The 27,193-nt window shown below is 32.2% G+C and overlaps 4 protein-coding genes across 5 annotated transcripts in view; 3 read left to right on the forward strand and 1 right to left on the reverse strand.

Annotated features, from left to right (window-relative positions):
* The first annotated feature begins 45 nt into the window (after window positions 1–45).
* LOC141450306 (uncharacterized) lies at window positions 46–12,852 on the forward strand. Its single transcript, XM_074120611.1, has 15 exons — window positions 46–1,307; window positions 1,437–1,544; window positions 1,617–1,788; window positions 2,409–2,540; window positions 4,015–4,062; window positions 5,062–5,121; window positions 5,609–5,680; window positions 6,843–6,917; window positions 7,050–7,130; window positions 7,205–7,273; window positions 7,356–7,412; window positions 7,980–8,096; window positions 8,180–8,248; window positions 9,137–9,267; window positions 11,316–12,852. The coding sequence occupies exons 1-14, from the start codon at window positions 465–467 to the stop codon at window positions 9,265–9,267; spliced, it is 2,034 nt and encodes a 677-aa protein (XP_073976712.1). The 5' UTR covers window positions 46–464; the 3' UTR covers window positions 11,316–12,852.
* LOC141450317 (ejaculatory bulb-specific protein 3-like) lies at window positions 12,706–16,315 on the forward strand. The gene is made up of 2 exons (XM_074120624.1): window positions 12,706–12,954; window positions 15,961–16,315. Exons 1-2 carry the CDS (start codon window positions 12,759–12,761, stop codon window positions 16,170–16,172), a joined length of 408 nt encoding a protein of 135 aa, XP_073976725.1. The 5' UTR covers window positions 12,706–12,758; the 3' UTR covers window positions 16,173–16,315.
* Window positions 16,316–16,752: 437 nt separating this feature from the next.
* LOC141450319 (ejaculatory bulb-specific protein 3-like) lies at window positions 16,753–19,361 on the reverse strand. Its single transcript, XM_074120626.1, has 2 exons — window positions 19,076–19,361; window positions 16,753–17,017 (listed from the first exon to the last, which is right to left on the reverse strand). Exons 1-2 carry the CDS (start codon window positions 19,260–19,262, stop codon window positions 16,815–16,817), a joined length of 390 nt encoding a protein of 129 aa, XP_073976727.1. The 5' UTR covers window positions 19,263–19,361; the 3' UTR covers window positions 16,753–16,814.
* A 3,689-nt stretch (window positions 19,362–23,050) lies between these two features.
* The window catches only part of mib2 (E3 ubiquitin-protein ligase mind bomb 2), a 33,023-nt gene continuing 28,880 nt past the window's right edge, over window positions 23,051–27,193 (forward strand). The window contains exons 1-6 of one of the 2 annotated variants that reach the window (XM_074120609.1): window positions 23,051–23,421; window positions 24,654–24,825; window positions 25,408–25,523; window positions 25,634–25,819; window positions 25,933–26,081; window positions 26,892–27,113. In XM_074120609.1, coding sequence (XP_073976710.1) covers window positions 23,193–23,421; window positions 24,654–24,825; window positions 25,408–25,523; window positions 25,634–25,819; window positions 25,933–26,081; window positions 26,892–27,113 — 1,074 coding nt within the window. In that variant the 5' untranslated portion in view covers window positions 23,051–23,192. Of the gene's footprint in view, window positions 23,422–24,421; window positions 24,577–24,653; window positions 24,826–25,407; window positions 25,524–25,633; window positions 25,820–25,932; window positions 26,082–26,891; window positions 27,114–27,193 lie in introns of those variants that run through there. The other variant, XM_074120610.1, reaches the window with a different exon arrangement.

Genomic DNA, 27,193 nt, shown 5'->3' on the forward strand with positions numbered 1-27,193 from the left:
GGGTAGATGAAGAAAATTATGTAAGAAACAGAATTTACAATATTATTATAAGTTTTCAGTATTGATATATCCTTTAACAGCTTTTAAATAAATTTATGGGGAGAGTGAAAAAATTATTGCTGAAGTTCCAGTGATCTTTACTTTTTTAGCGCCTCTTTATTTAAAACAATGTTTTTTCGATTATCTCATGTAATGATTGTTTCAACTACAGTTTTAAAAAAAAACTATTGTGAGTGATCATTCTCTTGTGTCCATAGTTAATGTAGTAATGATAATAAATACTGATTTCTTTGAAGCCAAAAGAAATGTGGTGCCACCTGGCAACAGTTCAATTACCTTCCTTCTAAAAACTATAGAAGCCTGAAAGTTTAAGTTGTTTTACGCATGGGGTTAAAGTGCGGTGTATCTAGTTTGTAAATTGTTTATTTAGTATTTTTTATGTTTTCGATAATGTATTGTGTAGAATGGTGAAAGATGTACCAATTCCCAAGGAGATTTACCGAGAATTTCAGCCGTTTGTTGAGAACAAAGAAAGTTTGGCAAAACTTTTCGATGATTTCATCGTAGGTGTTTCTGGCGATGAAACTGAGATTGAAAAGGAAATGCCTAGCCACAATAAGGGACAGAATTGCCTTGATAAATATTTTTCAAAAGTGAACATAAAAGACAATGAAAATAAACTAGGAGAAATGGGTAAGAAAAATACTAAATTTAATGATGTCCATGAAATATCAAACTCATCTGCTTCTGAAGCAGAAATGTCCTCAACATTAAATACTGTTGTAGAATCTAATAAAGTTTATGAGTCAAAGGATTTAGACGATACAAACTGTAAAGAAAATATTGAATTCGAACGTTTACCGTCTAAGCCTATTATTGCTGCAATGAATGCCCTAGGAAAATTAAAACGAGGGATTTCTGAGTTAAATGTGGATGATAATAGTTCAAGAGATAGTACAGCTTTAGTAATTGATGAAGAGCAATTAGAATATGAGAAAGATTCAACGGTAACTTCTGAAGAACCATTACAAAGTAAGGGGTCATCAAGAAAAGCAAATAATGATCAAACATCCCCAAAAGAACCAGGCAATCGAAGTCTTTCTGGTAAATCAGGCCCAAATAAAAACGATTCGCTGACTATTTCACAATTTTTTAACACTACAAAATCTACCAGTACTCCTGTTGATTCTTCAAAGGGTACGAAAAGAAAGAGAAGTGAAAGTACATCGGAGCAATCTCATTCAAAGAAAAGTAAAGAGAAAAATGTACACAAAACCAGTGAAGCAGGTTTTGAGTCATATGAGAACGTAAGTTGTATATTAATTAAAAAAATCAAATGTATTTTAGGCTAAGGACAAGATGTAAGAATTATTTATTGTTCTATTTATGCATTATCGTAACTGCGTAACCATTAAATAGAGCGCATTTTTTAATAGATGGAGAATCTAACTGAAGTGAACCCGCTTAGGGATGGCAGTTGTCCGTTAGCTTTAGAAGATCTCGATTCTGAGGATGAAATTTATGTTGTTCAGTGTCCGAAAGAAGTACGAAAATCACTACTTTTACAGCAAATCTTGATATTAGATTGTTTTTAAAATTATTATTTTTAATTTCAGGTAGAACTTGAAAGTCTTGTCGGAAAGCAGATAGAACTCAATGGAGAATCTACTTTAAAATTACAGGTCAACGGTGAAATAAGACCTTTCGATTGTTTTTCGCAAAAAGATTCAATGGAACGTCATGTAAATATAATTCTTCCCAGTAAAATCGACGGTGCTTTCAAATTTGGTATTATTTTTTTTTATTTTTAATGAAGAAAATTATATAAAATTAATGGGTAATAGTTAGTTTGAGAGTCATTTTATTGTTGGAATATAAGATACTTTAATGTATGGGGGAAAAGTGGGCATAACAAACAGTTCAGTAGGTCGTCCAAATTAACTAATGATTTTCTCTAATCAAGGTGTACTACTTCTTGAAGTAGGCGTCTTTAAGAGGCGCATAGATCACACGAGGAACGAATTGGCCTTTAGGATTGTTAGAAAAGTAGAAATTCAAATTGCACCGATTTTATCAGTGTTAAGGGTTTTTAAGGTCTCTGCGTTAGGGTGTAAATGTTATTACACTGGTTTAGCCAAGATCTCTGATAATGTATTAATGATAATATTACCGTCTCTTTCTTTTGGTTCCTGTTTTAAATTGTTTATGCTTAGATCCAGTTAAATTGTGACGGTACTTTGATTTTTATTTTTTTTTTGTGAGTTACTACTTGTAGTCTAAGCATAGCGATATTGTTCTCTTTCTTAGTACCTAATGAATACATTTCCCAAAAATTAGAGAACGTAGATTTTTTTTTGCGCAATTTAGTATTACATAGAGTTTTTATTCAACACTTACCTTATTTTCAGGTATACATCAGTTGAACGGTAGTGTACTCATTTCGGAAGGTATGGATGCACCACATACAGTATCATCTGACGATGAAGGATCATTGAAAAATGTTGCTTATAAAGATCTAGAAAATAAGCATTCTGAACTAAGTAAGTTAATAAATATTAATATATTAACATTATATATGTAATTATTTTAGATACAGGGTGTTCAGGGTTAAGTGCCCTAACTGAAAATATGAATATAGGACCATATATTCACGGCTAAAGATTTCCATTTTATGAATTATTATTAAGTAGGTTATAATAAAAATGATTTATAATGTCTTCCAACTACTTTATTAATAGAAAATAATGACAACTAAAAGTAAATAAATAAAAAAGAAAATAAGGAATAGTAAAATAATCATAAATGTAGTTCAAAATGATGATGAGTCAGGCTTGGCATCATTCTTCCGCAGCAGCAATTTGCTGTTAGATGAACAGCCCTGGATAGCTGTTATTGATTCACAAGCTTCAATTACTCTTCTTCTTAAAGAATGAAGGTCATTGACCGGCATTTCATAGACATTTTAATGGTACCCAAAGCAAAAATATCCTTGGTGTCAGATCTGGAAAATAGGCAGGATAAGCCGCTGGTCCTGCACGGCCAATCCATCGATTGGGATAATTTTGATTTAGCTACTGTGGGGGACCTCTGCCACAATGTGCTAGACAAACATCTAATTGAAACCATAAGTTCCTTCTCAGTTGTAGCGGAACATCTTCAGAAAATCAAAATCATTATTAAGGAACTGCAAAAATGTGCCCGCATTGAGCCTAGGTGGTTAGAAATGCGGACCAATTAAAATATTGTCTAATATCCTCAACCAAACATTGCACAGAAACTCTTGCTGAAAATGCTGTTCACGAATTGCATGAGGATTTTCGAGCATCCAGAGATGATAATTTTTTTGGTTACCTACCAAATTTATCTCTTCTTGTGAAAGTAGCTTCATCCGTCCAGAGAGTATGACGCGAAATTTGTGGCTTAAGATCAACTTGATTAAAATACTAATCGGAAAAAATTCTTGAGGAAATAAATGGTTTACCCGTTGATATGGGTGACGTCAATCTGCAAAGAGAGTTCCCCATGCTGTAGTTGGCGTAATATGTAATTCAGCTGTAGCTCTTCGTACGCTGTCGGGCGGATTATCATCAAAATATTGTAATATGGTCGCACTCCTTTCATTTCAAAAAATTGGCAAGAGCTCCAACAGCAGGTGGCATTAAAGCAAATGTGCCAGTTACTCTAAGATGTTGAAATGTGGACCTAAAAATAGTTTTGTATGGTAATCTTTTATTCGGAAATCGCACGTAATATTCACGTCGGGCAGCATTGCAAAAACCATACACCAACACTATATCAGCATATTCACTGTTAGAATAAATGCGATGCATATTGATGTAAACGCGTCAAACTGATAAATGTTATGGAGGTCCTAAATTCATATTTTCTGTTGGGTCACTTAACCCTGAAAAACCCTGTATATATTAATGTTCATGGATAACTTGATTATATATGTATATTTAAAGGTTAGATGCAACCTTTTTACTTAATTTTTTAACTGTGAATGTATTTTAGATAAATTCCAAACGGCCCACTTTCAGAAGAATAAAAAACTCAAAAAACGTAAGTTGCAGTTTATAATTTTATCTATTGCTTTAACAAGTCGATAATCTAATTTTCATAATCAGATAAGCCCAAATTGTACCTAAAACATAGAGCAATGAAAAATTTAAGTTGTAACTGAAAAACAACCTGAAAAGTAAGGCCTGATGATTTAGGAACCACATTCTGTTGTTTTCACCAGAGGTTTTGATTTTGACACGAGTCAAATGCATACCTCTGCCTTACCGGTACTAAATTCCTATGACAATTTTTTTATACTACGAAGCTCGAAAACCTAGTTTCACATTACGGTCATATTTATAGAAAAGTAAGGAGTTAGCAAGATAAAGATTAAAAGATTATTCTGGTTTTGAAAGGTTTGAAATCAATTTCGCTTCAGTTAGTAAAGATGTAGTATGTATAAAAACGTAATATTAAACGACTAATATAATAATAACAGGCTTTTAGTGATTGTTTTATATAATGGTAATTTTTTAAAAATCAGTAACTTGTTTATAATTGGATTTTTTTTCCCCCCTTGAAAGTGACAAAATTTTGCATTTTGTAAATTCACCTAGGTCCAGATAGCTAGTTCCGCAACACTTACACAAGTAAAGCGGATCTTATTTATCTTCCACTAACATCTGTTTCCAACCAAATTGTCGAAGCAGGTTCCTTTCAACCAAGCGAATAGTCCAATAATTTAAAAGGAATTCTTGATTATTACTTACTTATTCGGAAATATAAGTCTGTGCAAAAAATATAACTTCTTTTTTCCCCAATTTCATTTCCAAATTGTAGCAAACCTAATTTGACGGATTAACAAATCCAGTCTCCGCCTAACTGTAGAGAAGGTTTTCTGTTATTGAAATGCAATTATTGACATAAGATTATTTGAAGAAAGGACATTTTAAAATAAGGTTTCTCTGAAAATTGTGAATTAGTTTAGCTGACTTATGATATCCAACAAAAGTTTTATTACGTAACATTTGAACATAGCATTTTTTTTTTTTTTTTAAGGCGAAATTCAAACCGCAGATGCTGATGATACGGAAGAAGGAGGTGGATCATCACCAAAAGGTGTTTTTCTTTTCTTAAGTTTTAGACAAAATCCGTTAGTTTTAATTGTTTGAAAGTTCGATTTCAAACGTTTTCTTAAAATTAAATCAGTTATGATGATATACTCGTAGCTCTACATTAAACTTCACAAACTTTTTTTATAATACCCTGAAGAAGGTAGTAAAAATTATCGAAACGTTGGTATAAAGCAAAAAAGTTGTTATTATTGATGACCGCACCTCGATATTCACCAAAAATCAACTTAAAATTAAAGACATTTCAAAGTAAGGTTAAATGTTTTAAATATTTATTTCTATTTGTAGTTATGTTATAATGTTTCACTTTGGAATTATTTTGTTCATTCCTATAACAAGTCTCATAAATGTGATTAAATTGAAATGTCTTTACGCGTGTGAACAAGTTATATCTTGTAAGGGAAAAATTCAGGAAGCTTTAACTAATTTTCGTAACTCCCAAGAAAAAGCTTATCGATAGATTGTTTTTTTAGGTGCGTCGTCCCATGAAAATAACTCGTCCGGCTCAGTCAAAAAGAAGAAAAAGAAAAAGGATAAGGACGAAGGTAATTCTTAATTGAACTTGCAATGGAGTTTACTAGCTACTCTCTAAAACTATTTCGGTCGACGCTGTAAGCTACTTTCTTTATATTTACATTTATTATGTTGCGTCATCTAGACACAGCTACTTGACATCAAGTTTAATTGTTGGTTTGCAATAATTATTGTTTTTATTTGAAAAGACCTATAAAATGGTCGAGCTTTTAGTGAATAACTGATAAAACTTGCTTGTGTATTTATAGTTGCTAGGTAACTAGGTCTCCACACCATTCCCTACCTAATGAGAATGCCACCTTGGCACTCAAGAACTGTGGGGATTGACCAAATCGAGTGCTGGTGCTGTTCATGGGCCAAAGCTTGCCTGCTGCGATAGTGTTGTTCGTGTGTTCCTGGTGTATCGTCAGATTGGATTGCGAAAGCTGGCTTCACGATATTGATGGAGACGGTTGTGGGCTTGCTTCTCTTCTCCATCGATTTGTCTGTTTTTGCCTTTACAGGGAATTGCCCCTCGTTTGGCGCATCTTCACTAAAGCTTGTGAGTTGTCGATGAGCTTACTACTTGTAGCGACCTCTATATGTGGGCACCTCCGACTATTTGACAATGTTTAGAGTTTCGAATCTAGAACTGCAGTTATTCATCTCCAATGTTGCTTTTACTCCAAATTGTAGAATTGTAGAGTTAAAAGTGGTCTTTAATTGAGGAAGATGTCTTGAGTTCTGTGCGAGAGATAGTTTCTCAAAACTTGTTTGGAAAGTGAGATCGCTAAATTTCGTTGCTCCTCACTATTGCATTTCCGTCCGTCTACTGATATTAACATCTATATCGCTTTTAAATTCATCAATTGATTTTATGGTTTTACAATTTGCTTTTCACAATCTGCAAAAATAAAGTGTTAATCAGTGGATTAGTTGAAAAAGCCGTTATGATGGAGAGATAGCTGCCCGTTGGCATCACTCTCGCTGGAATTTCTTACATTAATGTCGGAGATGATTCGGTTTTACTCTAAAAAAAAGTTTTTATTGGCTTTCATACTTTCCTCTAAAATTTATCTGCCAGATTTCTTTAAACTTTGGCAATAACTGCTGGTTAATAATTTGATACCTTTCTAAGAAATTTACTATTTATATTAATTTTAAATAACTAAAGTGACTTGTTGGAATTTACAGAGAAACTGAATGATGAAGAGACCAATTTGGAATTCGAGAAACCTTCCAAGAAAATTAGGAAAGAAAAAGTAGAAGGTAATATAAAATATATTTACAATAGTAATTTTCTTAATACATTAGATGGCAAATTATTATTATTATTTTTTAAAAAGTTTTAAAGAAAAAAAGAAGTTAAAATTTTCTTCAATAATATTTGATTTCAAACAGAGTTGCTGATTGTTCAAGAGCAAGGGGAAGTTACTGGTGATGAGAAACCAATTAAGAAGAAAAAGAGAAAGAAACATCATGGTACCTGCAACTTCCATTTTCTATTAATTTAACTGATTTTTCTATTTTCTATTTTCTATTTTTATTTTTTATAGGTGAAGGAGAACAAACAACATCAGAAATTGAAATGGAACATGTTGGGCCAGTGGAAGTTATTGACGAAGGTAATAATACCACATTAAATTTATCAAATTTTACTGTTACCAGTGAATTCTTTTAGTAACATCCTTCTTGTCTTCATTCCAGAATTATTAATGCAAGAGGATAACCCTATCAAGAAGAAGAAAAAGAAGAAACACAAAGGTAATTGATGTGGTGGTTTAGTGCATAAATCTGCACAATATGTAGAAAACGGAAAGTTTTAGAATGTACACTCGTAATACGTACTGGGTGACTAGTATATTTGTTCAGAGTCAGTTAATCTAAGCAATTACCCTTCCTTATTTTGTTTGATTGGCATAATTGAAACATCATCTCCACTCTTAACTAAACGAATAATCGGAATGTGCAACCTTCTAGAAATGTTGTAGCGTCAGAAATGGCCGCTACTTTGGCTGATAGTTTTCACCTTATTTCCAGCGAGCGGCGGCTATCACTTTTCAGTTCGAATTTATTTCAATTCCTAAATTAAGAAGTAGTCGTCTGCTCTGCTTTTATTCCTGCTGAACTGTTGCGACAGCGTGGGGCTCGTGCTTATCAGATGTGTGTTTATTACTACTATTCGTCTCTCTACTTGTCTCTATTCCAGCAGTCCTGGATAAAATGTCATCATTAACTAGCGCCCGAAATACTATTCTTTTTTGTTCTTGTTATCCGCAACTAATAGGTTAAAAGCATGTGTAATCTTAAAAATAATTCGCAAAATTGCAGAAAGAACAGATGAGGCTGAACCTGTCCCTGATCCAATCGTGACGGAGGATCTACCTGTGAAGAAAATGACGGAGGATCTACCTGTGAAGAAAAAGAAGAAAAAATATCAAGAACAAGGTGTGTTGTTATTTTATTTATTTCACGATGATAACGTTTTGTCAGGTAGAAATTGACTATATTGATGATATCTCCAATTCCAGAATTAGTACCTTCCATAAAGATAGAAGATGACACTTCCACCAAGAAAAAACAAAAACATCTAACGGAAGGTAACATATTCGCTTAGTGATTATATTTAAACTTATTATATTACATACTCGTACACTATTTAGAGGCAACAGGACTTCCATGCTCATTAAGTTACCCATACAATTTTGGTTCACAGAAGTACTGCTGAATAATAATGAACTATTAATGATTAGTAGGCAAAGGTCTGTGGAGCATTCCATTACGTTGTTAAACATTTCCTCAATTGCAATTTATTTGATACGAAAGAAGGTTTTAGAACTATAGTGATGGAACGCCTAAAATGTACAGATGAAAGAGATGTCATTTTAAGTACATGTACAAATATTTGTGGATAAGCCCTTCCAGTAATGTTATTTATTTATTTATTTTTTTTACCTATGTAGAATATGCTTTCGGGACTATGGGCGAGGCTTCACATAGGACTATACTGGAACGTTAACAGGGAAATATTGGTAGTTGCTAGTAATCGATGTTTATTGCAAGTGGTTTGAAGTTTTATAATTTTTTTGTACTACAGGTACTCTTAGGGTGCAAGGGTGCTGTTAGTTACTTTTTTTGGTGGAATAATTGAGTACTCTAACTCACCAGTATGAAAATCTAATATGATAGTTTGTTAGAAATGAGTCGAATTAGGTTTTTTACGAGTTATTTTGGGTGTTCTTTGTACTTAGACATTCTGTTTGTTCTTGAGTTATTCTGTCCACACGGGCACAAACTCAAAACCTTTTTTTTTTTAATTCAGAGGATCTACAAACACGTATTTTTGATTAAAACTAAATTCTAAAATTGCAATACTTCTATAAGCAAATACTTCTATCCAGTTTCTTATTAATAATTTTAATTTCTTAAATGAAATGTTTTAGAAGTCTTTTAATGATAAGATTGTACTGATCAATTTCTGCTAATAGGTTCCACAGGAGATGTTGAGGAGATCCCAAGTCATCTTAAATTGTCATCATTCATCGAAACTGAAGTACAAAGTTTAAAGAAAAAGAAGAAAAAAAAGAAAAAGAAAGAAAAAGATACTTCACCAGACTAAGTAAGTTTTTGCCTCTTCGTGATTTTGGAAAAAGTAATGACTTCTACGTCCAAACTATAAGACAAGTGGCTGTAATCCCCGATTGCTATCACCTCTGTTTTTATGTAACTTAAGTTATATAGATTTTTAATTGTAGAACAAATGTAGAGTTACCTGAAGAAGTGGAACTTCTTTTTTACACCTTCACCCCAAACCATTATTATTGTCTTAGGGCGATAACTTCCTTTAAAAAAAAAAAAAACTTGTGACAGAAAATGTGTTTATTTATTTTATTTTTTAATTACAGTCTTCTAGTTTAACTGAACATTATTTTTATTATCTTTAAAAGTTTATGCTATGAATTTATGCGGAGATATTTATAAAATCACAATCTTTTTTAGAAATCCAGTTGTTATTTTATCGATTGTAAATAATTTAAAGCTAAGTTACAAAAAACAAAAAGAAAAAATCAAATTGTAGATCATAATAATTGGACTTCTGTAAATAATTCAATTTATGTTAAATATTTTATCAATAATGACAGTTTAATCTATTGAATTATAGCAATGCTATGGAACGAGGATTTTACTAGTAAGGACATTTTATTTCTTTCCTTTTTAATTATTGAGAAGGCTATTTGATACTTGGAAGTTTTTTATTTTGTTTTTTATAATTATTATTGTTTTAACTAGTAGTTAATTTGTTTTCCAGTTATAATTGATGTACATTGTATTAATTAATGATATTTTATGTACATTAAACGAATATTATATTTCTTAATGATTTCCCAAATCTTAAAAGACAAATTACTAAACATAGAATGAAATAAGCCCAATTCAGTAAGTGAGCTACATTTTCAAAAATTTCTCTTTAATGTTAAAATATTTACAAAATTTTAAACAACGGAGTTCATTAATCAAATGAACTAGTCTCAAAAACTTGGATGTGCTTTTTTTCACGAAGTACATGTCAAATTTTGTACATAATCAACAAAGTACATAATCAAATTTTGCCATTAACCTCATCAATAAGCTTTGTTCTACTGCAAAGAAGAGGGAAATTTCTGTTAAAAAATCCTCAATTGGGAAAACTTAAAAAAGAAAAGCAGATTGCGGTGGGAGATTTTTCATTATTTAGTTTTCTTAATCTTTTGGAAGAATGTTTCCACCTTCGGCTTAGAATATTTATATCAATTTTTATGTAGACAGTCTCAGTTTATTTTTTTTTTACTATAGAGTAAAAATAAATAGTTATTTTACTCATCTTACCTTCTTTCATATTTTACTTTCATTTTCAGATATCTTACGAGAGCAAGGAGAAATTCTCTCTGCTGAGAAAAACTTGTGTCTATTACTGTAAAAGTACTTTCTTTTTCTGTGTAGTTCTCTTTTATTTAATGTTCTTTTCCAGCGGATAGGTATCATTTCTGAAATGCGATTTTCGTTGGAATCCTTATCTGCGGATGTTATTCGTGAGAAATTGTGCTTTGCTTTCCAATCAGAAGAAACTACTGCATTTGAAAATGGGGGGAGTAATTTTAAACTTAAAACCAATAATAATCCTGATTCTTTAATAACTCTCAGTATTGCATTCGACCTCTCTAACAAATATATTCCAATTACCTCATACATGTTTCAAGGTCGATGAATCTGTAGATAATTGTTTTTAATTAATGATATTTACAATTGTAAAAATATTAACTAATTAAATACTAGTGTAAAATTTTACGGTATTTTTTCTATTGATTTTTAATTGATTTCAAAATTTCACCAAGTAATAGAGATATTAGCATAAGATTTCCAAGTTCCAATTTTTGTTTTTGCTTTTTTTTATGATTGTTTAAATTTTAATTGAGAATATTTTTATGTCATTCCACATAATATAATGAATTCATATGAATATAATTCCATATTTTTTAACACAATGTAAGAGAAATAATTCAAAGCAACAACTGAAGTACAAATTAATTCAAATCTAAACTCCCTCTATTTAGCGTGTGTGCATAACAATATAACAATGAAATCCATTATATTTTAGGATAAGTCCTATATATTTTGTTTATTTTTCAGGCCGTTACAAGTTTCGATGAAAACAATCAATAAGCGCAAACATTCAATGGGACATATTTATGTAAACCTCTTATCCTAAGAAAGCGACATTCACAATTGCTGAAGTATGTTCTTCAAAATAGAAGATAAACCCACTAATTGTTGACCAAGAATCACATTTTTACCCCAATTTATCAATCGTAATTATAAATCTTCAAAGAGAAGAGAGGGTTTTCTGATTATTTTTTACCCATAATTTGTCACAACATATTCCATATCGAAATAATCCATTACTTTCGGAAATATCAATTAGAATGTTTTATTTCCGGAAATGATGAGTCCTTGATTATCGCTGTTATTATGATATTTATTTATTGTATATTAAATGTAATATTTACAAAGAGAATTGCGTAGGTGTGTATAAATACTGCGTGCTCTATAAGTTCAATTATATTCCTCATCATGTAATCTTAGAAATTTATTCAGTTTTTCTGTTGGTTTTTCAGGTGGGTGTTAATCTTAATTTACGTCACGCAATTACTAGGAATTTTTTCAAGGAATAAAAAAAAAATTGGGCTTTCCTTTTAAATGTGTGAATAAGTGAGAAAATTACTGAAAAAATAACTTAATTTTACTTCACACTATGTTTTTATCGGAAATAGATCTGTTGACTGATTGCTCTGAGTTTGTAGTGAAGTGATCTTTCATATATACAAACGTGTTAGTTACATTGTTTGGTATCAGTATTAGGAGCCCCTCACTAGACTTCTGAGTCTAGCTAGACAGTACTGTAGGGGTTGCTCTAATTAGTGTGTGCTACAATACTCCCTCTGACTTGCGTTAGATTGGCTTTCCGACCATCCTTTGAAGAATCTATTTTAGTGATGCGTGTTTTTTAACTATTAAAAAAAATAATCATAAGAAAGATGAAATCGAATTTTCGTTAAATTTCATCACTAAATGTGTCTCAAACATTTTGGTAAAAACCATAAATCGAATGAATTTATTTCCTAAATCTTATCTCGATTTCTTGAAAATATTCTTTAATTTTGCAACCAATTGAATGAAATGTTGGTTCAAATTACTATAGTTAATTCTAAGTTTTGGTTTTCAAAAAAAATATTAAAATTCTTGGAATATAAAAAAAAATGCTGACGTTTTTAATGGTTGCACTTAACAACTAGGAGATCTTTCCCCTTAGTACCAAGATTTCCTTTAATAACTTACGTACTCACGGGTTATTTACAATTGGAAAATCGTTGCATATTCATGTTCAGATTCTTCTTCTATTTTCTTTTTGCATAATGGAGTTAAATAATGATGAGATTTTTTTTTTTTTTTTAATGGAGTAGTGGGATATATATTAAGGAAACAATGAGGTTGCCTTGAGCATTATTTATATATAAACGCCCAGAACACTTAAGGCAAACCTTCATTGCGATATTTTGGTAAATAGTGTTCATTATGAAGTGCCCATCAGCATTATTGGTATTTGTCCTGGCCCTGTGCGCTGGATATTGTCTGACAGCTTCTACCTACACTACCAAATATGACAATATAGATCTAGATGAAATCTTAAACAACGAGCGAATTTATAAAAAATACTATAATTGCCTACTAAATAGGGGTAGATGTACACCTGATGGAAAGGAACTAAAAGGTTAGAAATATTTATATTATAAATTTATCAATTCGTCAGTACAAATAGGCCATTCATTAAATACTTTGAGCTAAATGATTATGAATTGCGGAACATGTAATACACACCTTTACCACAAAAAATAAAATAATAAAGTAAATGGTTTTTAAAATTTACACAAGTTGCACACCTCTGATATTACCACGATATTATATTATATTTTCTTTAGGCTAAGTGTTTTTATTATAATTATGTAAGTATATTATATACAACACTCCTTAAATAGTTCAGTTGTGAATATTTATTAGGAAGCCATGACTGTTGCGGTCTTGCAAGTAATTAAACTATTGATTTTTTATCTGAAGTTGAGAGGGTAGATTTCCTTGAACAGCGCACCAGCATGGTTCCAGAACATTTGCTGGTGACATGGCTTTAGAATGGTAGATTCAAGCTGCTGAATTGTGTCTTTGATAATGCATCGTGGAGAGCTGTTGAAGCCAATCTCACTTATTCTTATTCGTGCATTTGCTGCACTGTCTGGTGAAACCGTGAAGTGCCATCTGCACTGGTGGAAATAAGCTGTAGAGTTAGGTTAGATTCGGGATGGATCCTGATCTCCTGGTTAATATTGCTAAAAGTGGCTTATCCTTACGGTTCTATTTAGGTTTGCCCTTAACTTTTTGCTAGGTCCAAGGTTTTCTCAGTTTTTTTTTTTTTTGCTAATCATCTCGTCATGCAGATTGCACATTACCATATGAAACTCTAAGGTAAAAGAAGCCGTTTTCTTTCGACCTGTTACAATCTCTAGAGGGCCCGAAAAAAATCAAATTGTCCAATGTTGTGGGATTGTTCTGATCACAATGTGCTCTGAAACTGGGCATAAAACTAGATTGCATCAGCATTGGCACGCAGCCTAGTGGAAAAAAGTAACGATGCAGTTTATTATGTGACAAATGCATCTCGTGTGCATACTTCAACTTAAGAATCAGCAGTAAAAAAATTAACCCAAACTCTTCTTGAGATAAATCTTCCTCTTCCAATTCTGACTTTAATAACTAATAAGCGCAAAGGTCAGTTAACCTGGCACCAAACCAATCAACGGACTTTTCAAAAAGGAAAAGCAGATGAGTATAAGGAGACTACTAGGTAAGTTGTAAAATTGCATTTATAAGGTAGGTGAGATGAATTATTGCTTCTGTGGTAAGATGCCGGTGTTTGAAGTAATGAGATCGTAGACCGATAATTTATTACGAAGAAGCTTGCTGACGTCTCATTTTCGAAGACGTCACTTAATTGGGAGGAAAGGGACAGTGGTATGTTTATCTTCGTCCGGCACATCCTCCTGAAGTTCAAAAACTTGTGCCGGTTCTTCATCTGAACGAACAAGCTGTCATTTTCTATGCGATTTAAGGAGAGATGCATATTTTTTCGTCGGTGGCCAGCCAGAGTGAATTGTCAATTGTCGAGAGTGAGCTTAAGTAAATCCGAAATATAAAATAATAAAGGTGGATGGCCTGACGATGTGAAAAATTAATTTTCAGCATTTTCATTAATATAATATCTGTTGTCGCTGATTACCTTCCTTTATTTATTTCTTTGAGTCTAATTACATCAAGAATGTTTAATGAATATTCTCTCCCACTTCTGGTTATTATTTACTTTTGCAGACGGCTTCCAGCCATGCATAACGTTTTTCATTACACGTCTTCTTTCTATGACGCAACCGACGCATACTGCTGTCCTTGGCCTCTTCAACAATAGCGATCCTCCTGGTTCTATCTTGTGCATGCGCTACACTGACTTTTAGTTTGATAAAATCTCGCTGCTCGTTCTCCTTCAGTCTGTTCTTTGGTCTCTTGGTCTCTCCATGTCAGGAATGTTAAATATTTTAACTTCAGCTAAATTTTATTCACTGCCCTATCTTCTTCCATCCTGAAGAGGTACCTCAAGTCGTAGCAGTCTTATATAACAGAATAAATTAACACCCTCGAATGCCTTATACAGATTCCATTTATTTCCTTCGCCGCCTTTAATTGACCACAGAGCCTAAATACTCACCTTTATACTTACCATTCAAACCGTCAACCAAATTAACTGACGTTTTCTTTAGCTTCGGATTGACGGAAAGTGACGATTGGCGTTATACGGTTTTTTAAATTGTTTTAGTGTGGCGTGTTTTACGATTTTCACTGTTTTACCTTCTCTCAATCTCCTTTTTGCTAAACTTAGAACCGCTTCTGATGTGTAGTTACCGATTTATAGTTCTGCTGAAATGGCTTTTTTCTTTTCAGCGATTAGGTTCTTCGTTTTCCCTTTACTAACATGCAGGCCCATACTTTGCGCCATGATTTCCAGCTTTTTTCAGTCTAATTTGAGGTGGTTAGCATCTGCAACTGCAACTCTAGTTGTCGCTCTGAAACGAAGAGCATCTACATGGAATTGCTATATGCACACTCTTTTTCTCACAGGTCTGCCTCAGGGTAAAAATCTATCTATCATAGATCTGTTACAGCGGAAACATACAGATAATCACGAAGTGATCTTTCGTCAGCCTACTGTGCAGTGCATTAGATGACGTATTGTGGGCTGTCGACGTCATACATATTCCTTCTATAATTCCCCAAACTGCAGGGACTTCTTTGTTTTTATAGGTTTTAAGTGCTTCTCTCCGTTCCTTAAGCATTATTTCCTCATCTTACCTAATTAAATAAAAACTAATTAGTAATTAATAGTTTAATTTAATTTACAAGGAAACTCTTTGCTAGTCCTTATTTTTCTCAGTTCTCGTCTACAGGTCTATTTGAATTGTTCTCTTTCCTTTCTTTAATAGTAGTTCAATCAAAAAACAAAAACAAATAAGTTTGTCATACGTTTATTATTTGAATCACCAGCTGAAGTTTTTAGGTACTATAGATTTTCTTATGCTTTCAAGGTAGTAAATGAATTTAATTTTCATTCCGTTTCATTTTTTTTTTTTTTTGTAAATCAAATGTTTTCTATTTAAAAGCTTATTCTTTCTAATTCCAGAAAATCTACCGGATGCTTTGCAGACAGCTTGTGAAAAGTGTTCAGAGAAACAAAAACAAGGTAGTGAAAAGGTGTTAAAATTCATTTTGGACCACAAACCAGAGGATTATCTAGCATTGGAAGAGATGTACGACCCAGATAAAAAGTACAGGCATAAATACGAAAAGGATGCCAAAGAAAGAGGGCTTGAATTCCCTGAACCTAAAGAATAAATCCTATTTTCACTGAATATAATTAGGAGTTCAATTTAAAAAAAGAAATAATAATTTAATCTATTGCTGATAGTCTAATTAATTGTATTGGTTGAAAAGAACTGATTAATGAATCTAATAAATACATTACCTTGCATTAGTAACGCTGCCAAAAGTGCCTAGTCCATTATTTAGTTATATCTCCCTCAATGTATCACCTTTCATTTAAAAAATAAAAGAAAAAAGTGATCTATCTGGTTCCCTACCAAAATTTCAGATGCCGCTGGTACAAAAATATTTGCATTTCATCGACAAATTTCAGGTGAAAATTTCATGTGAATTTTTGTTTCAAACCTCTATAGTTTTTAGCCATCGCAATAAATGTTACTATTAAAAGTATGTTTACCAGTAATTTACATATATCGAAATCATTCATATAAGTGTTGCCTCAAAATACCATAAAGATTATGATAGATATGAAACTTAAAAGAAAAATATTAACAGAAGATTGAATAAAACTGTTGCAAGTTCTTAAATTTTGCTTTTACGAACGGTAGCAAATTTAGAGTAGGTTGCCTGAGTAAGTATAATAAATACATCATTTTGTAAATATAGAACTCAATTTATTAAATTTATTTTTTACAAGCATTTTGCTGCCATAATTTATTTGGGTAGTTCAATTCCTTTCTCTTTAACTTGATTACCAAATTTCTGTCTATAAATTCCTTTGGGATCGTAAATAGCCTCTACTTGCTTGTAGTGGTCTGGTTTATTTTCTATAACAAATCTCAATACTTTCTCAGCTCCTGCTTTTTGTTTTTCAGTACATTTAGCACAACCTGTCTGTAGAGCATCCGGTAGTGTTTCTAAAAATTTTAATTGTAACAAATAAACGATTATAAATAATTAATTATATAATAAAAAAAAATAAAGAACAGAGGTGGGCAAAACTTTCTGCCTCCTATTTAGCAACTATGGAGCTAAAAGCAAAAATATCAAATATTTGTAAACCTTTCAGCCCACCTTGTGGGTGTGACAATTTCCGTGTGATCAAATTGAGGTCGATGGTCCAAAACAAACAAAAGTTCTCTTTACCAGAATGTCCAGGCCCTCCCCCCCAAAAAAAGCGTTACTCTGCTTAGTTAGTTTTTTTGAACAAGTAAGATCCTTTAAATGAATTAATTAAATAGATGTAGATCAAAATTCTTGACAGAACGCTAACAGCCGTTGTTCCATCGCTTTAATTATTCTTTATAAAATATAGTTTAATTAGATTTCAACAAATTATTTTCAAAATATTATTTATTCCTAGAATATTAAGAGCTATGAAATGTAATATATAATTCAGTTGGGAAATTTATAAGTTAAAATTTGAGAATTATGTAATATAGATTCGTTTTCGTTTGCTTTGTTTGAAAAATTATTCACGTCTTATTCTTTTTAACATTGTGATAATAACCAAATTCGAATCTCAACGTATTTGTAGTTGAAACCCAGATGAAATTTATTTAATTAGTAAAGCTTCAAAAATTCTTTGCTTTTAAGGTATAGCTTACATTATATTATTATTATTATTTCCAGTAGGTGGAAATAGTACAATTATCGGAACAAGTACCGAAAAATTGGTTTTAAATTATCCACAATCAAGTAGTTTGCTATTATTCCTCACTATTATAGCGAAATTATTTCAGCATAATTGTGGTTAGTTTAAAAAAAATTGTTTTTATCTGATTGGCCCTGAGAACAAAGCTTGTATTCAAACCATTTTCTCAATGCGTTTAAAATTGGATATTTTGCATTCACTGACGTCAGATTGTGTTAAATTTTTAAAAGTTACTTAGTAGGTATATGTTAGGAAAGTAAAGCAATGACCGTGAGAACATTGAATGATCTATTTTAGCAGCGCTAGTCGGAAGGAAGATGCGATATTTTTTGGTCCAACTCTAGCTTTAAATGGTAGTCATATGTTCGCTAATTTAATTAATTTCCGTTTTTATTGCCGAAAAAGTTAATTTTGTTTTTGAATGCTTGATGACTAAAGCTATTTGTTTGACTAAGCTATTAGATCCTGTTTATGAAAAGATGTTCACTACTATAAGAAGGTGATTATCATATCTCCACTGCTTGCTGTTAGTGATTGATATTATAGATGAAAACTGAATTCCAGCAGTACTTGATCAGGTCAACCAACAGTACCTGACATCCGAAATAAAAAATTTGAGAACTTATCGAAATCGCATGGTACCATTTAATTTGAGAAAGTTCCAGACGGTCTTTTAATTCTATCCGAACTCTACTCAACTATCTTAAATTGCTCACGCTTTGAATCGGCTCAAAAGTATCACTTTTTGTTTAATGGTGAAACACACTCCTTTAACAAGACAACATCACCTACGCCTCGTCTAACAACTCGGTAAACGAAGTTGCATTTTGAGTTTCTCCCTCACCAGTTTAGAGTCCTCAGTTATGTGGTTAAAATTTGCAAAAAACGGAGGAGATAAAGAGTGTTGTTTGGAAATTTGTTTATCCAATATAACTGCAGGTGGACCTGACGGGCATTGAATTATTGACAGATGATTTCGAGTAATAAAAAAGTTTTTTTTATACTGTTGTTGCTATTTTATTTTTGTACCCTAGTAAAACTAGAAGTCATCGCAAGAAAATTTTGCACTACACCCACTTTTTCCTGACTATTCGGGATCTGATCGTTCCCATAAGTTCAAAGAACGTACTTGTACCATTTAGGGATTTTGCAGAAGTAAGAGAAAGCCTTCTTCTGACCATGGAGTCCTTAAATCGTAAACTACCGGGAACCCAATTTCCTAATTTTTGTACGAGTGCAATACTTTCTCATTCTTCTTGAACTTTAGTAACAAAAAAAAAAAAAAAAAAAACAGATTATATGATAGAAATAATACACTTACCTTTCAATTCTTTTCCATCGGGAGTACATTGATCTTTACCAATAAGACATTGAAAATATTTAGTATAAACACGATCATTGTTTAAAATCTCATCAAGATCGATATTATCGTACTGTGTGGTGTAAGTGGATGCGCCAAAACATACAGCCAAAATAGTCAAAAATACTAGAAGCATTGCTTTCTTCATTTTTTAAATAACAAGTTAAAGTGGTCACCAACTGTTAGCAGAATAAGGGGAAATTTGCAGATTCGACTATTATATAGTTAACTATCTGAAGGTCTGCTGAAGATCAACATCAGTTAAGACATTCTCCCACTGTACCTATTGGAAATTACTATTCTGAGAAAGAATATACATTATCCCAATTTGTGATAATAAAAATAATGACGCACACAGGCATTAAAAATCACACATGGACAGGTGTTTGATTAGTGTATAGTAATCTTTTACATCTTGTTTTTAATATAATTGTTTTAATTTGCACGGAAATGACATAAAAGTTAATAGAGATAAAATATTGTTTATAAATAGTACTTCATGGTACAAGAACTCCATAACTTGTGCGTTTATTTTTACGTCATAAAATTCATTTATTCGACAAGAAATAATGTAGGCATAGGCGGGAAAACCGTCAATTACTAAGATAGTGAGTGTAGAAATAATATATCTCTAATTCAATCTTCTTAATTATAATTAATGTCAATGTTAACTAAACAAGTTATGGGACCCTTATCTTTCTTCGCCAATATGTCACACTAAGTTCTGTAATAGAGTGTACTTAAATTCCATTTGGTGCAGAAAAAAAAAAGGTTTGAAAAGAGAAAATTTAGATGCTAACCCCTAACCTGAGTTTCCTGAAATGTCTTTGGGCCAAGGTGCCTATAGGCATTGATCGGCACTCACTTGTGTAAAGGACCCCTCTCTTTCCTTGGTCGCTCTGTCTCAATCAGCAAACTCAAGTTGTAACGGAACAGCAAAGTGCCATTTATTGCATTGTAACATAGCGAACAAAACAATTCATAACAAAGAAACTTACTCACAAACTTAAAATATTATTTCTATATATCAATTTTAAGCTGTTTCACATTGTATATACATTTTTTTAATAAATGTATATGTATGTGTATGTAAAATAAATTTTATTTTTAAGAGCGCTGCTGTGATTTTATTGTCTAAAAAGTTTTTAATTTGAAAATAGTAAAAACTAATTTAGTCTCATTGCTGCCGAACGCAGAGCGTAAGAAATTAGAGGAATATATTATTCCTCTATTTGCCAATGGATGGCCTTCCATGCGTTCTTACACAATAGCTATCCGGTTCATGCTTACGAGATCCTTTCTGAACATGAGAGGGTATAAATAAGATGTGTATACATTCATGTATTTTATTCGAAAGTTTTCCATATTTCCTTTAATTGTCATATTTAATTTACCTAGGGCTCAGGGGCAATTTCTCCTGCCTTGCAGCCTACTCCTCTTGAGGACATATGAGCTGTCCGGCCCAATGGAAGTTAGCTATCTAAAAATTCAGTTTAAGGACCCTTCTAATCGTCTATCAATCTCTAACAGTAGTCCAACATATTTTTATTAATAGGAGGTTGCTCTATCTGTGGACAGTAACTGTAAGTAACAGGGTTGATGATAATGTCGCTAGGTTTCTCTCATGGTCTAGTTTTGACAGAAGTTTAGTATATAGGAACTGATGTAAGTGGACATATTTAAAAATTTTGCGAAGATATTTGAACCATATAGGGTGAAGGGACCAGTAATTGACTGCTTAAGAAAAAATTCGAGTTTAAGGTAGAATAACTTCCGTTATTTTGGCTCCAGGTGTAGGTTGTAAAATTGTACCGCTCCAGTAGGATGTATTTTATTTTATTAATATTTTAAAAGCAGTAAATTCGATCTTTATGTCAACCAAAAATGATTTTTTTTGAAAATTTGTCAATGACCCAGTAATTGACATACCGAATTTTCGGTGGAACCAGTGTTTGACATGGGGTGGGACCAGTAATTGACATACAAATATATTCATGAAACGACATAAGATATGCATTCAAAATCACTTTTAAATCTAAATAAATCACTTAAATCACCTAAATCACTTTTTCAATTGGATTTATAACAAAAATCGGTCTTATTCATAATTAATCAGTTTTTAAATAGGCAAACCTAAATAATCTAATATTTTTCAACATTACGCTATTTTATGCAGTTTTTGACGACCAACCCTTACACAACTGTCCTACTGGACAGTTTTAATTAAGTTCCCCAAGCCAAGACAGGTAATTTGAATAACAGCCCTTACTTTCAATAGTGCCAAGGAGATATTAGCTAACATACATGTTAGATCGTACACAATGTCTGTCGGCTCGCTTTTATCTCTTTCTCTCAACTCTTCCGCTCTCTTATCCTTTAGTTTCCGCTAAATATTTTTTTTCTTTTTGGGAATTTTTTTTTGGTTCTCACTTTACCAAACTCTCTACTTCCGATTAGACTATGTGGTCACATCCTTGTTTTATCCATTCCGCCTATAACGTTGCTACTGATGGCATCTACGCGTCCTTGGGTTCGCTTTCTAGTGAACCAAATTTCTCCTACGCTTCCCTTCTTTTGGAGCGCTTCGCTAATATTTTCCACAATCTGTGCTGCCAGTGTCATTTGCTTCGAAACCAAACTATCTGAATGTAATTCATTCTTATTTTCTGCATCTAAACAGTATTTGATTGTTTATTATTACTGAGTTACCTCTTGGGCTCATTTATATATACACTGTGTGCACGTTAATCGCGTCCCGCCTCAGATTGTAAGCATTCGCACTTACAACAGTAATAAATAAATGAAACATCAATGAAAAAAAAACTAGATTAAAAAGTAAGTAATGTGTAACATCACAAAGTCACCAACTTCTCCACTTATGTTCAATTTCGCACCTGGTACTTCTCTTGAGGGAGCTTCATTTTTCCCCTGGCCGTTTTATTTGATGGAATTCTATGGTTCAGCCATTTCCTCCCTTTCTTCTTTGGCATGTGGCAAGGACCCAAAACTGAAGGAGAATGAGAGATTTTCAAACTCCGATAAGTGGGCGTCGTTTTTATCATTCACGTTGGCCTCGTGAAACTGTTCGGCGATCTCGACTATTCCAGTTTGTTGTTCATACATTGTTGTTCTGTACAGAATAATCATTCTGCATGCCCTCTTGAAATAAGGCGTACATTTGCTAATTCATTAATTTAAACATATTTTGTTGGAAGTTTTACTATTTATTTTATGTTGCCGATTTTTATCAATGATTTTATTTTACAATGTATTGAATTTTTAATTATAATAAAATTTATCAACCTATCTTATCATTTTCCCTGGAAGTCAATCACTGGTTTCAAAAAAAAAGCTGTAGGACTAGTAATTGACATACATGTCAATTACTGGGCAGATTGCCGTTTCAAGGACCAGTGATTGACAGCCCCATTTTAATCCTCAATGCTTCTTATAATTAAAAAAAAAACTACATAAATGAAATCTACAAGTAATTCTAATTATAACAGAACATTGATAACCACACGAATATATGAACAAATAAACGAAAAATAAGAAAAAAGGAAAATTATTTTCTTATCAATCCTCCTTAGCAACGGCTTGTTTTTTCCTTGGTTTTGAACTTTTAACACAAATAACCTTCCACTGATACCAAGGAACCTTCCAATAATTAATATTTTTCTGGAACTGCTGCCTAAAGGCTTCTTAATAACGAAATTGAAAGAATCACCACTAAAAACGGCTCATATCCCTTATAATACCAGTTTATATCTGGTATGTCAATTACTGGTGCCCAGTCAATTACTGGTCCCTTCACCCTAATATTAAAAAAGAGAAATGAAGGAATTTATTGAATTGTAAAGTGTTTATAACGAGTGTTAAAATCTTTAATCTGTGGATTCGTTCATTATACATGAATCGTTGAACGAAAGAATTCATTGCTGTACCTGTACTGTGTACTCAACTGACTGCTATACTGGTTTGGTTAGAACAGCTGGTTAGTACGAGATGTTATTATGGAGGTTTACTGTGTTACGGGTATGTGTTATTATAAAATAAGTGCAGCTTCGTTTAATTCGTGATGTCTGTGGAAGTCGGGACGAGGGTAGTCCGGGGCCCTGACTGGAAATGGGGCGAACAGGATGGTGGAGAAGGATGTGTCGGGACTGTGGTTGAGGTGGGACGCCCCGGGAGCCGCTCGTCCCCTGACAAGACTGTCGTTATCCATTGGGATAACGGCTGTGAAAACAATTTCAGAGTTGGTTATGATGGAGCTTATGATCTTAGGCTCCTTGATAACGCTCCCACAGGTATGTGAGATAACAGTTCGAATTAAATCTAGAAACAAAATGCTAAAACAGGATTCATTTGTAAAACCGCCTTATCAATTTTTTTTGTTTTACACATCAGTTTTTCAGAACTAGTCATATTTAAACATTCCTGGACTCTTTAAAATATTCTCTCAATATCCCAAATTGTCTTTCAATTTTTAACCGAAATAATTCAAGCAATTGTATTGGTTTGACTTATTTTTAAATAATTTCTCTGCTTAACTACTTACCATTTTATGAAATCAAAATAGGGATCTGTAATTTGCATTTCTGAAGAAAATATATGGATTATTTTGAGTCTATATTATATAACAATTATGAAACAAAAGTGTTGATTTCTTTAAACATTCACTCGTGATGGTTTTCCTTTAAAAGTAAATTAAACAAAATTATTAAGTAATAAGTTTAATAAAATGAAACGTTTTCCATTGACGTTCCTTATTTCATAAAATGTTGCTATTTAGTTTTCTTTTCCTTGTAGTCTTATGATGCAACAACGTCTTTAGTTGATTTACTATGAAAATAAACTAGAGTTTATATAGTATACATATATTTATGTATAACATATACACAACTTTTCCTTATTAAATTTCTTGTAATCAAGATTACAAAAGTAAATTTGCAGATCACGGGTTTTGTTTTAAATGTGAAACCCAGTTGAGGGAAAATTTCATTTTTGATTATCTAACCTTAACTACTTTTATTTTATATCTTGCAATTATTTAGGTATCTCCCTTTAACAAATTTTTTTGCGGTAATACTTTTGTTTATTTCATAGGATTTTTGCATGAAATTCACTTTTATAACTTACCATGGAACTTAAATTATGCAAAGTTATGTGTTAATTTAGCTGAATATATTTTAGACCGAAAAACGAGATTGCCGTTTTTTTTATTCAAAATATTTTTTCTAAGTTAGGACAGTTATCTAAAATATAAACAAGAACGTTTTATGCCGAATTGATGGATGAGACTTTTATTACTTTCTCAGTTTTCCTGAATTTACTGATAACCAAATGTCGATTAGAAATACATTCTTTCTCTGTCTTCGTTCATTGTTAATTATGTGGGGCAATTAGACGCTTCAGTTTTAAGTTATTAGAGTAAAATGATAACATTCCAAATGATTTCTTAAGTAATAATTTCATAATTGCATTGAGTTCGTAATAATTTTATACGAATATTAAATGATTTTTTTTTTTTGCTTTTTAGGGGTCTTGCATGCAAATATAATCTGTGATGGTTGTCGTAAACAAGGTATTCCTGGGCCAAGATTTAGGTGCACTGCTTGCTACGATTTTGATCTCTGTCTATATTGTTATATGTCGGACAAACATGACCTAAATCATAACTTTCAAAGGTTTGACACACCAGCTGCTATCGGGTAAGTACATGTTTATATTAAAATTGATGCATATTTGTTTTCCTTTAATTGAATCCGTTATTTGAAAAAGGCTAAATTAAAAAAAAAAAAAGTATTAACAAAGTAATGAAGATATATATTGTTTGAAATTTTGACTGAACATGTTGATTTATTAATTGGAAAAGGAAATGTTACTGACTATCGAAATAAAGCTCCCCAACTAGCTTTTCTCCAGGTTTCTCTCTTGACTTTTGATTTAGTAGTGATTTCTTGAAGAGGTTGCAGGGACTAGTTTTTAGAGATAAGATTTCCAGATTATAATGGCGGATGCCCTAGTTGGACTAATACGGGTGGTCTGGGCGGTGGACAGATATGTTTGAAAGCCCTTAATCTTTGACAGAAGGTCGCTTTAAACATTACAAATAAAATTAGGCCTCTTATAATAACTATGTTCTGACGTTTCATACATAAAACAATTCGTAACAATTAATAACAGAATTTTTTGAGAAAATACTTCCAAACAATCGGATTGTTTGTTTCAATAAATTTTATTTTGTTAAATTTTTATACGTATTTTAGGAGTATTTTATTTTATTTTTTTAGTGTTCATTTACCGTCTAGAACCGGTTCACCAAAGAAACTCCTCCTGGGCATGTTCGTAGGAGCGAAAGTCCAAAGAGGAAAAAATTGGGAATGGGCGGACCAAGATGGAGGACCTGGTAAGTTTTTGACATTGAAAATATTAAGAGTGTAGCATCTAAATAAATGGTAAAATGTATTGAGTAAAGTCATAGATGTACGGTTTTATTATTTAAGTTTGTATATATAGAAAGCTGTGGCCGAATTGTAGAAACTCGAGGATGGGACAATGAAACTTGGAGATCTGTAGTAAATGTTACTTGGGCTTCAGGACTTACTAATATCTACAGAGTCGGCCACAAAGGAAAAGTAGATTTAAGGTGCATAGAACTTTCAAATGGTGGAACTTACTATCCTCTTCATCTCGCCTTGCTAGGTTGGTTTGTATAGTGTTTTTTTATCTTTGGAACATTTTCTTGATTCAATATTTATCATTTTTCTGCTGTTATTTGATATTAAAAGAAATATATATATATATATATATTGAAGGAAAAAAAATAGAGGAGGCCTGTGACGAAACTCCACAACCAGATCCTTGTGTATTCTCTATAGGAGAGAAGGTCAAAGTTAATGTAGACGCGGAAACATTACACAGAATGCAAGATGGTCACGGCGGATGGAATCCAAGAATGGTAGATGTAAGTATTTAATTAATTAATCTTCATTAATAATGAAACGCCATGTACAAAATGAGTAAAACATTTAATAAAAAAAGTAGCTGTTTGTGGTACGATTTTAATTTACTAATCAAATTGTTTTAAGTTATTTTGCCCTTGTGACGGGCTAAGCCCTGCGATATCCAAAGCTTACTTCTCAAAACCTGATAAAATAACAAGACTACACAATTCTTTCAAATCATCTTCTCGTTCTGTAAAGACCTCTTAGTTAGAGAAGTAAAATTCGAACCACAGATCTAAGATCCAGATAACATAAGTACATACTACTTGACAAAACGTCCTGTGTCCTGGACGTATTTCACGTAAAGGGAACCACTCTGCATACACCCGAGCAGCTCTGACATCAATTCTACCACATTCTTAGAAATATTCCAAGATATGCAGAATACAATAAATAAGTAAATTGTAAATGTTAATAAGCAAACATATTATTATAAATATATAAACATATTATATATTATATATAATTAAAGATTTATAATATTTAATTCCTTTTGAATTAACATGTTTTCGATTATTACTTGTAAACTTCTGCTCATTGTGGAGTTAACTAAATTTCACTTTAAAAACTTAAGCCATCTCTTTCTAAAATATGTCTTCACATTTAAAAAATGTTAATACCTATATCTCATTTCTGACTGAACAAAAAAAAAGTTTGGTCGATGAATTTAGATTTTTAACGAAAACCTAAGTGATGCACGTATTTTTACTTTTTCTAGCTATCTTTGTTCTATCTCTAAACCGTGGATATCCCTACATTTTTTGGTGTAGATCGTAGGTGTTGTGGGACGTGTTCATCGACTAACAGATAAAGGTGATATCAGAGTACTCTATCAAAGTATGGGCACCGCCAGATGGACATTAAATCCTCGAGCTCTGATTAGAGTGAGAGAAGAAGTATCAGTCGGCGATCTTGTCAAGGTGTCTTCTGATAAGGATGCGGTTATTGCTTTGCAGAAAGGTCATGGAGAATGGATACATGTTATGTCATGTGTAAGTATGTATATGTATTTATTAAAACTTTTATGTGTTATTTAGTGTTCGGAAATGTAAATTAAATTGAATTGATTGGT

The sequence above is a fragment of the Rhodnius prolixus genome, unplaced genomic scaffold (genome assembly GCF_049639745.1).
Source record: "Rhodnius prolixus isolate KJV_2025 unplaced genomic scaffold, Rpr scaffold_2, whole genome shotgun sequence".
NCBI classification, from domain to species: domain Eukaryota; kingdom Metazoa; phylum Arthropoda; class Insecta; order Hemiptera; family Reduviidae; genus Rhodnius; species Rhodnius prolixus.

Coding starts and splice junctions, on each gene's coding strand:
- LOC141450306 (XM_074120611.1), top strand. CDS start 465: ATGGTGAAAGATGTACCAATTCCCAAGGAGATTTACCGAGAATTTCAG. Junction 1,308..1,436: donor GTTTTGAGTCATATGAGAAC/GTAAGTTGTATA, acceptor ATTTTTTAATAG/ATGGAGAATCTAACTGAAGT. Junction 7,413..7,979: donor GAAAAAGAAGAAACACAAAG/GTAATTGATGTG, acceptor GCAAAATTGCAG/AAAGAACAGATGAGGCTGAA.
- LOC141450317 (XM_074120624.1), top strand. CDS start 12,759: ATGAAGTGCCCATCAGCATTATTGGTATTTGTCCTGGCCCTGTGCGCT. Junction 12,955..15,960: donor TGATGGAAAGGAACTAAAAG/GTTAGAAATATT, acceptor TTCTAATTCCAG/AAAATCTACCGGATGCTTTG.
- LOC141450319 (XM_074120626.1), bottom strand. CDS start 19,262: ATGAAGAAAGCAATGCTTCTAGTATTTTTGACTATTTTGGCTGTATGT. Junction 17,018..19,075: donor CGATGGAAAAGAATTGAAAG/GTAAGTGTATTA, acceptor TAAAATTTTTAG/AAACACTACCGGATGCTCTA.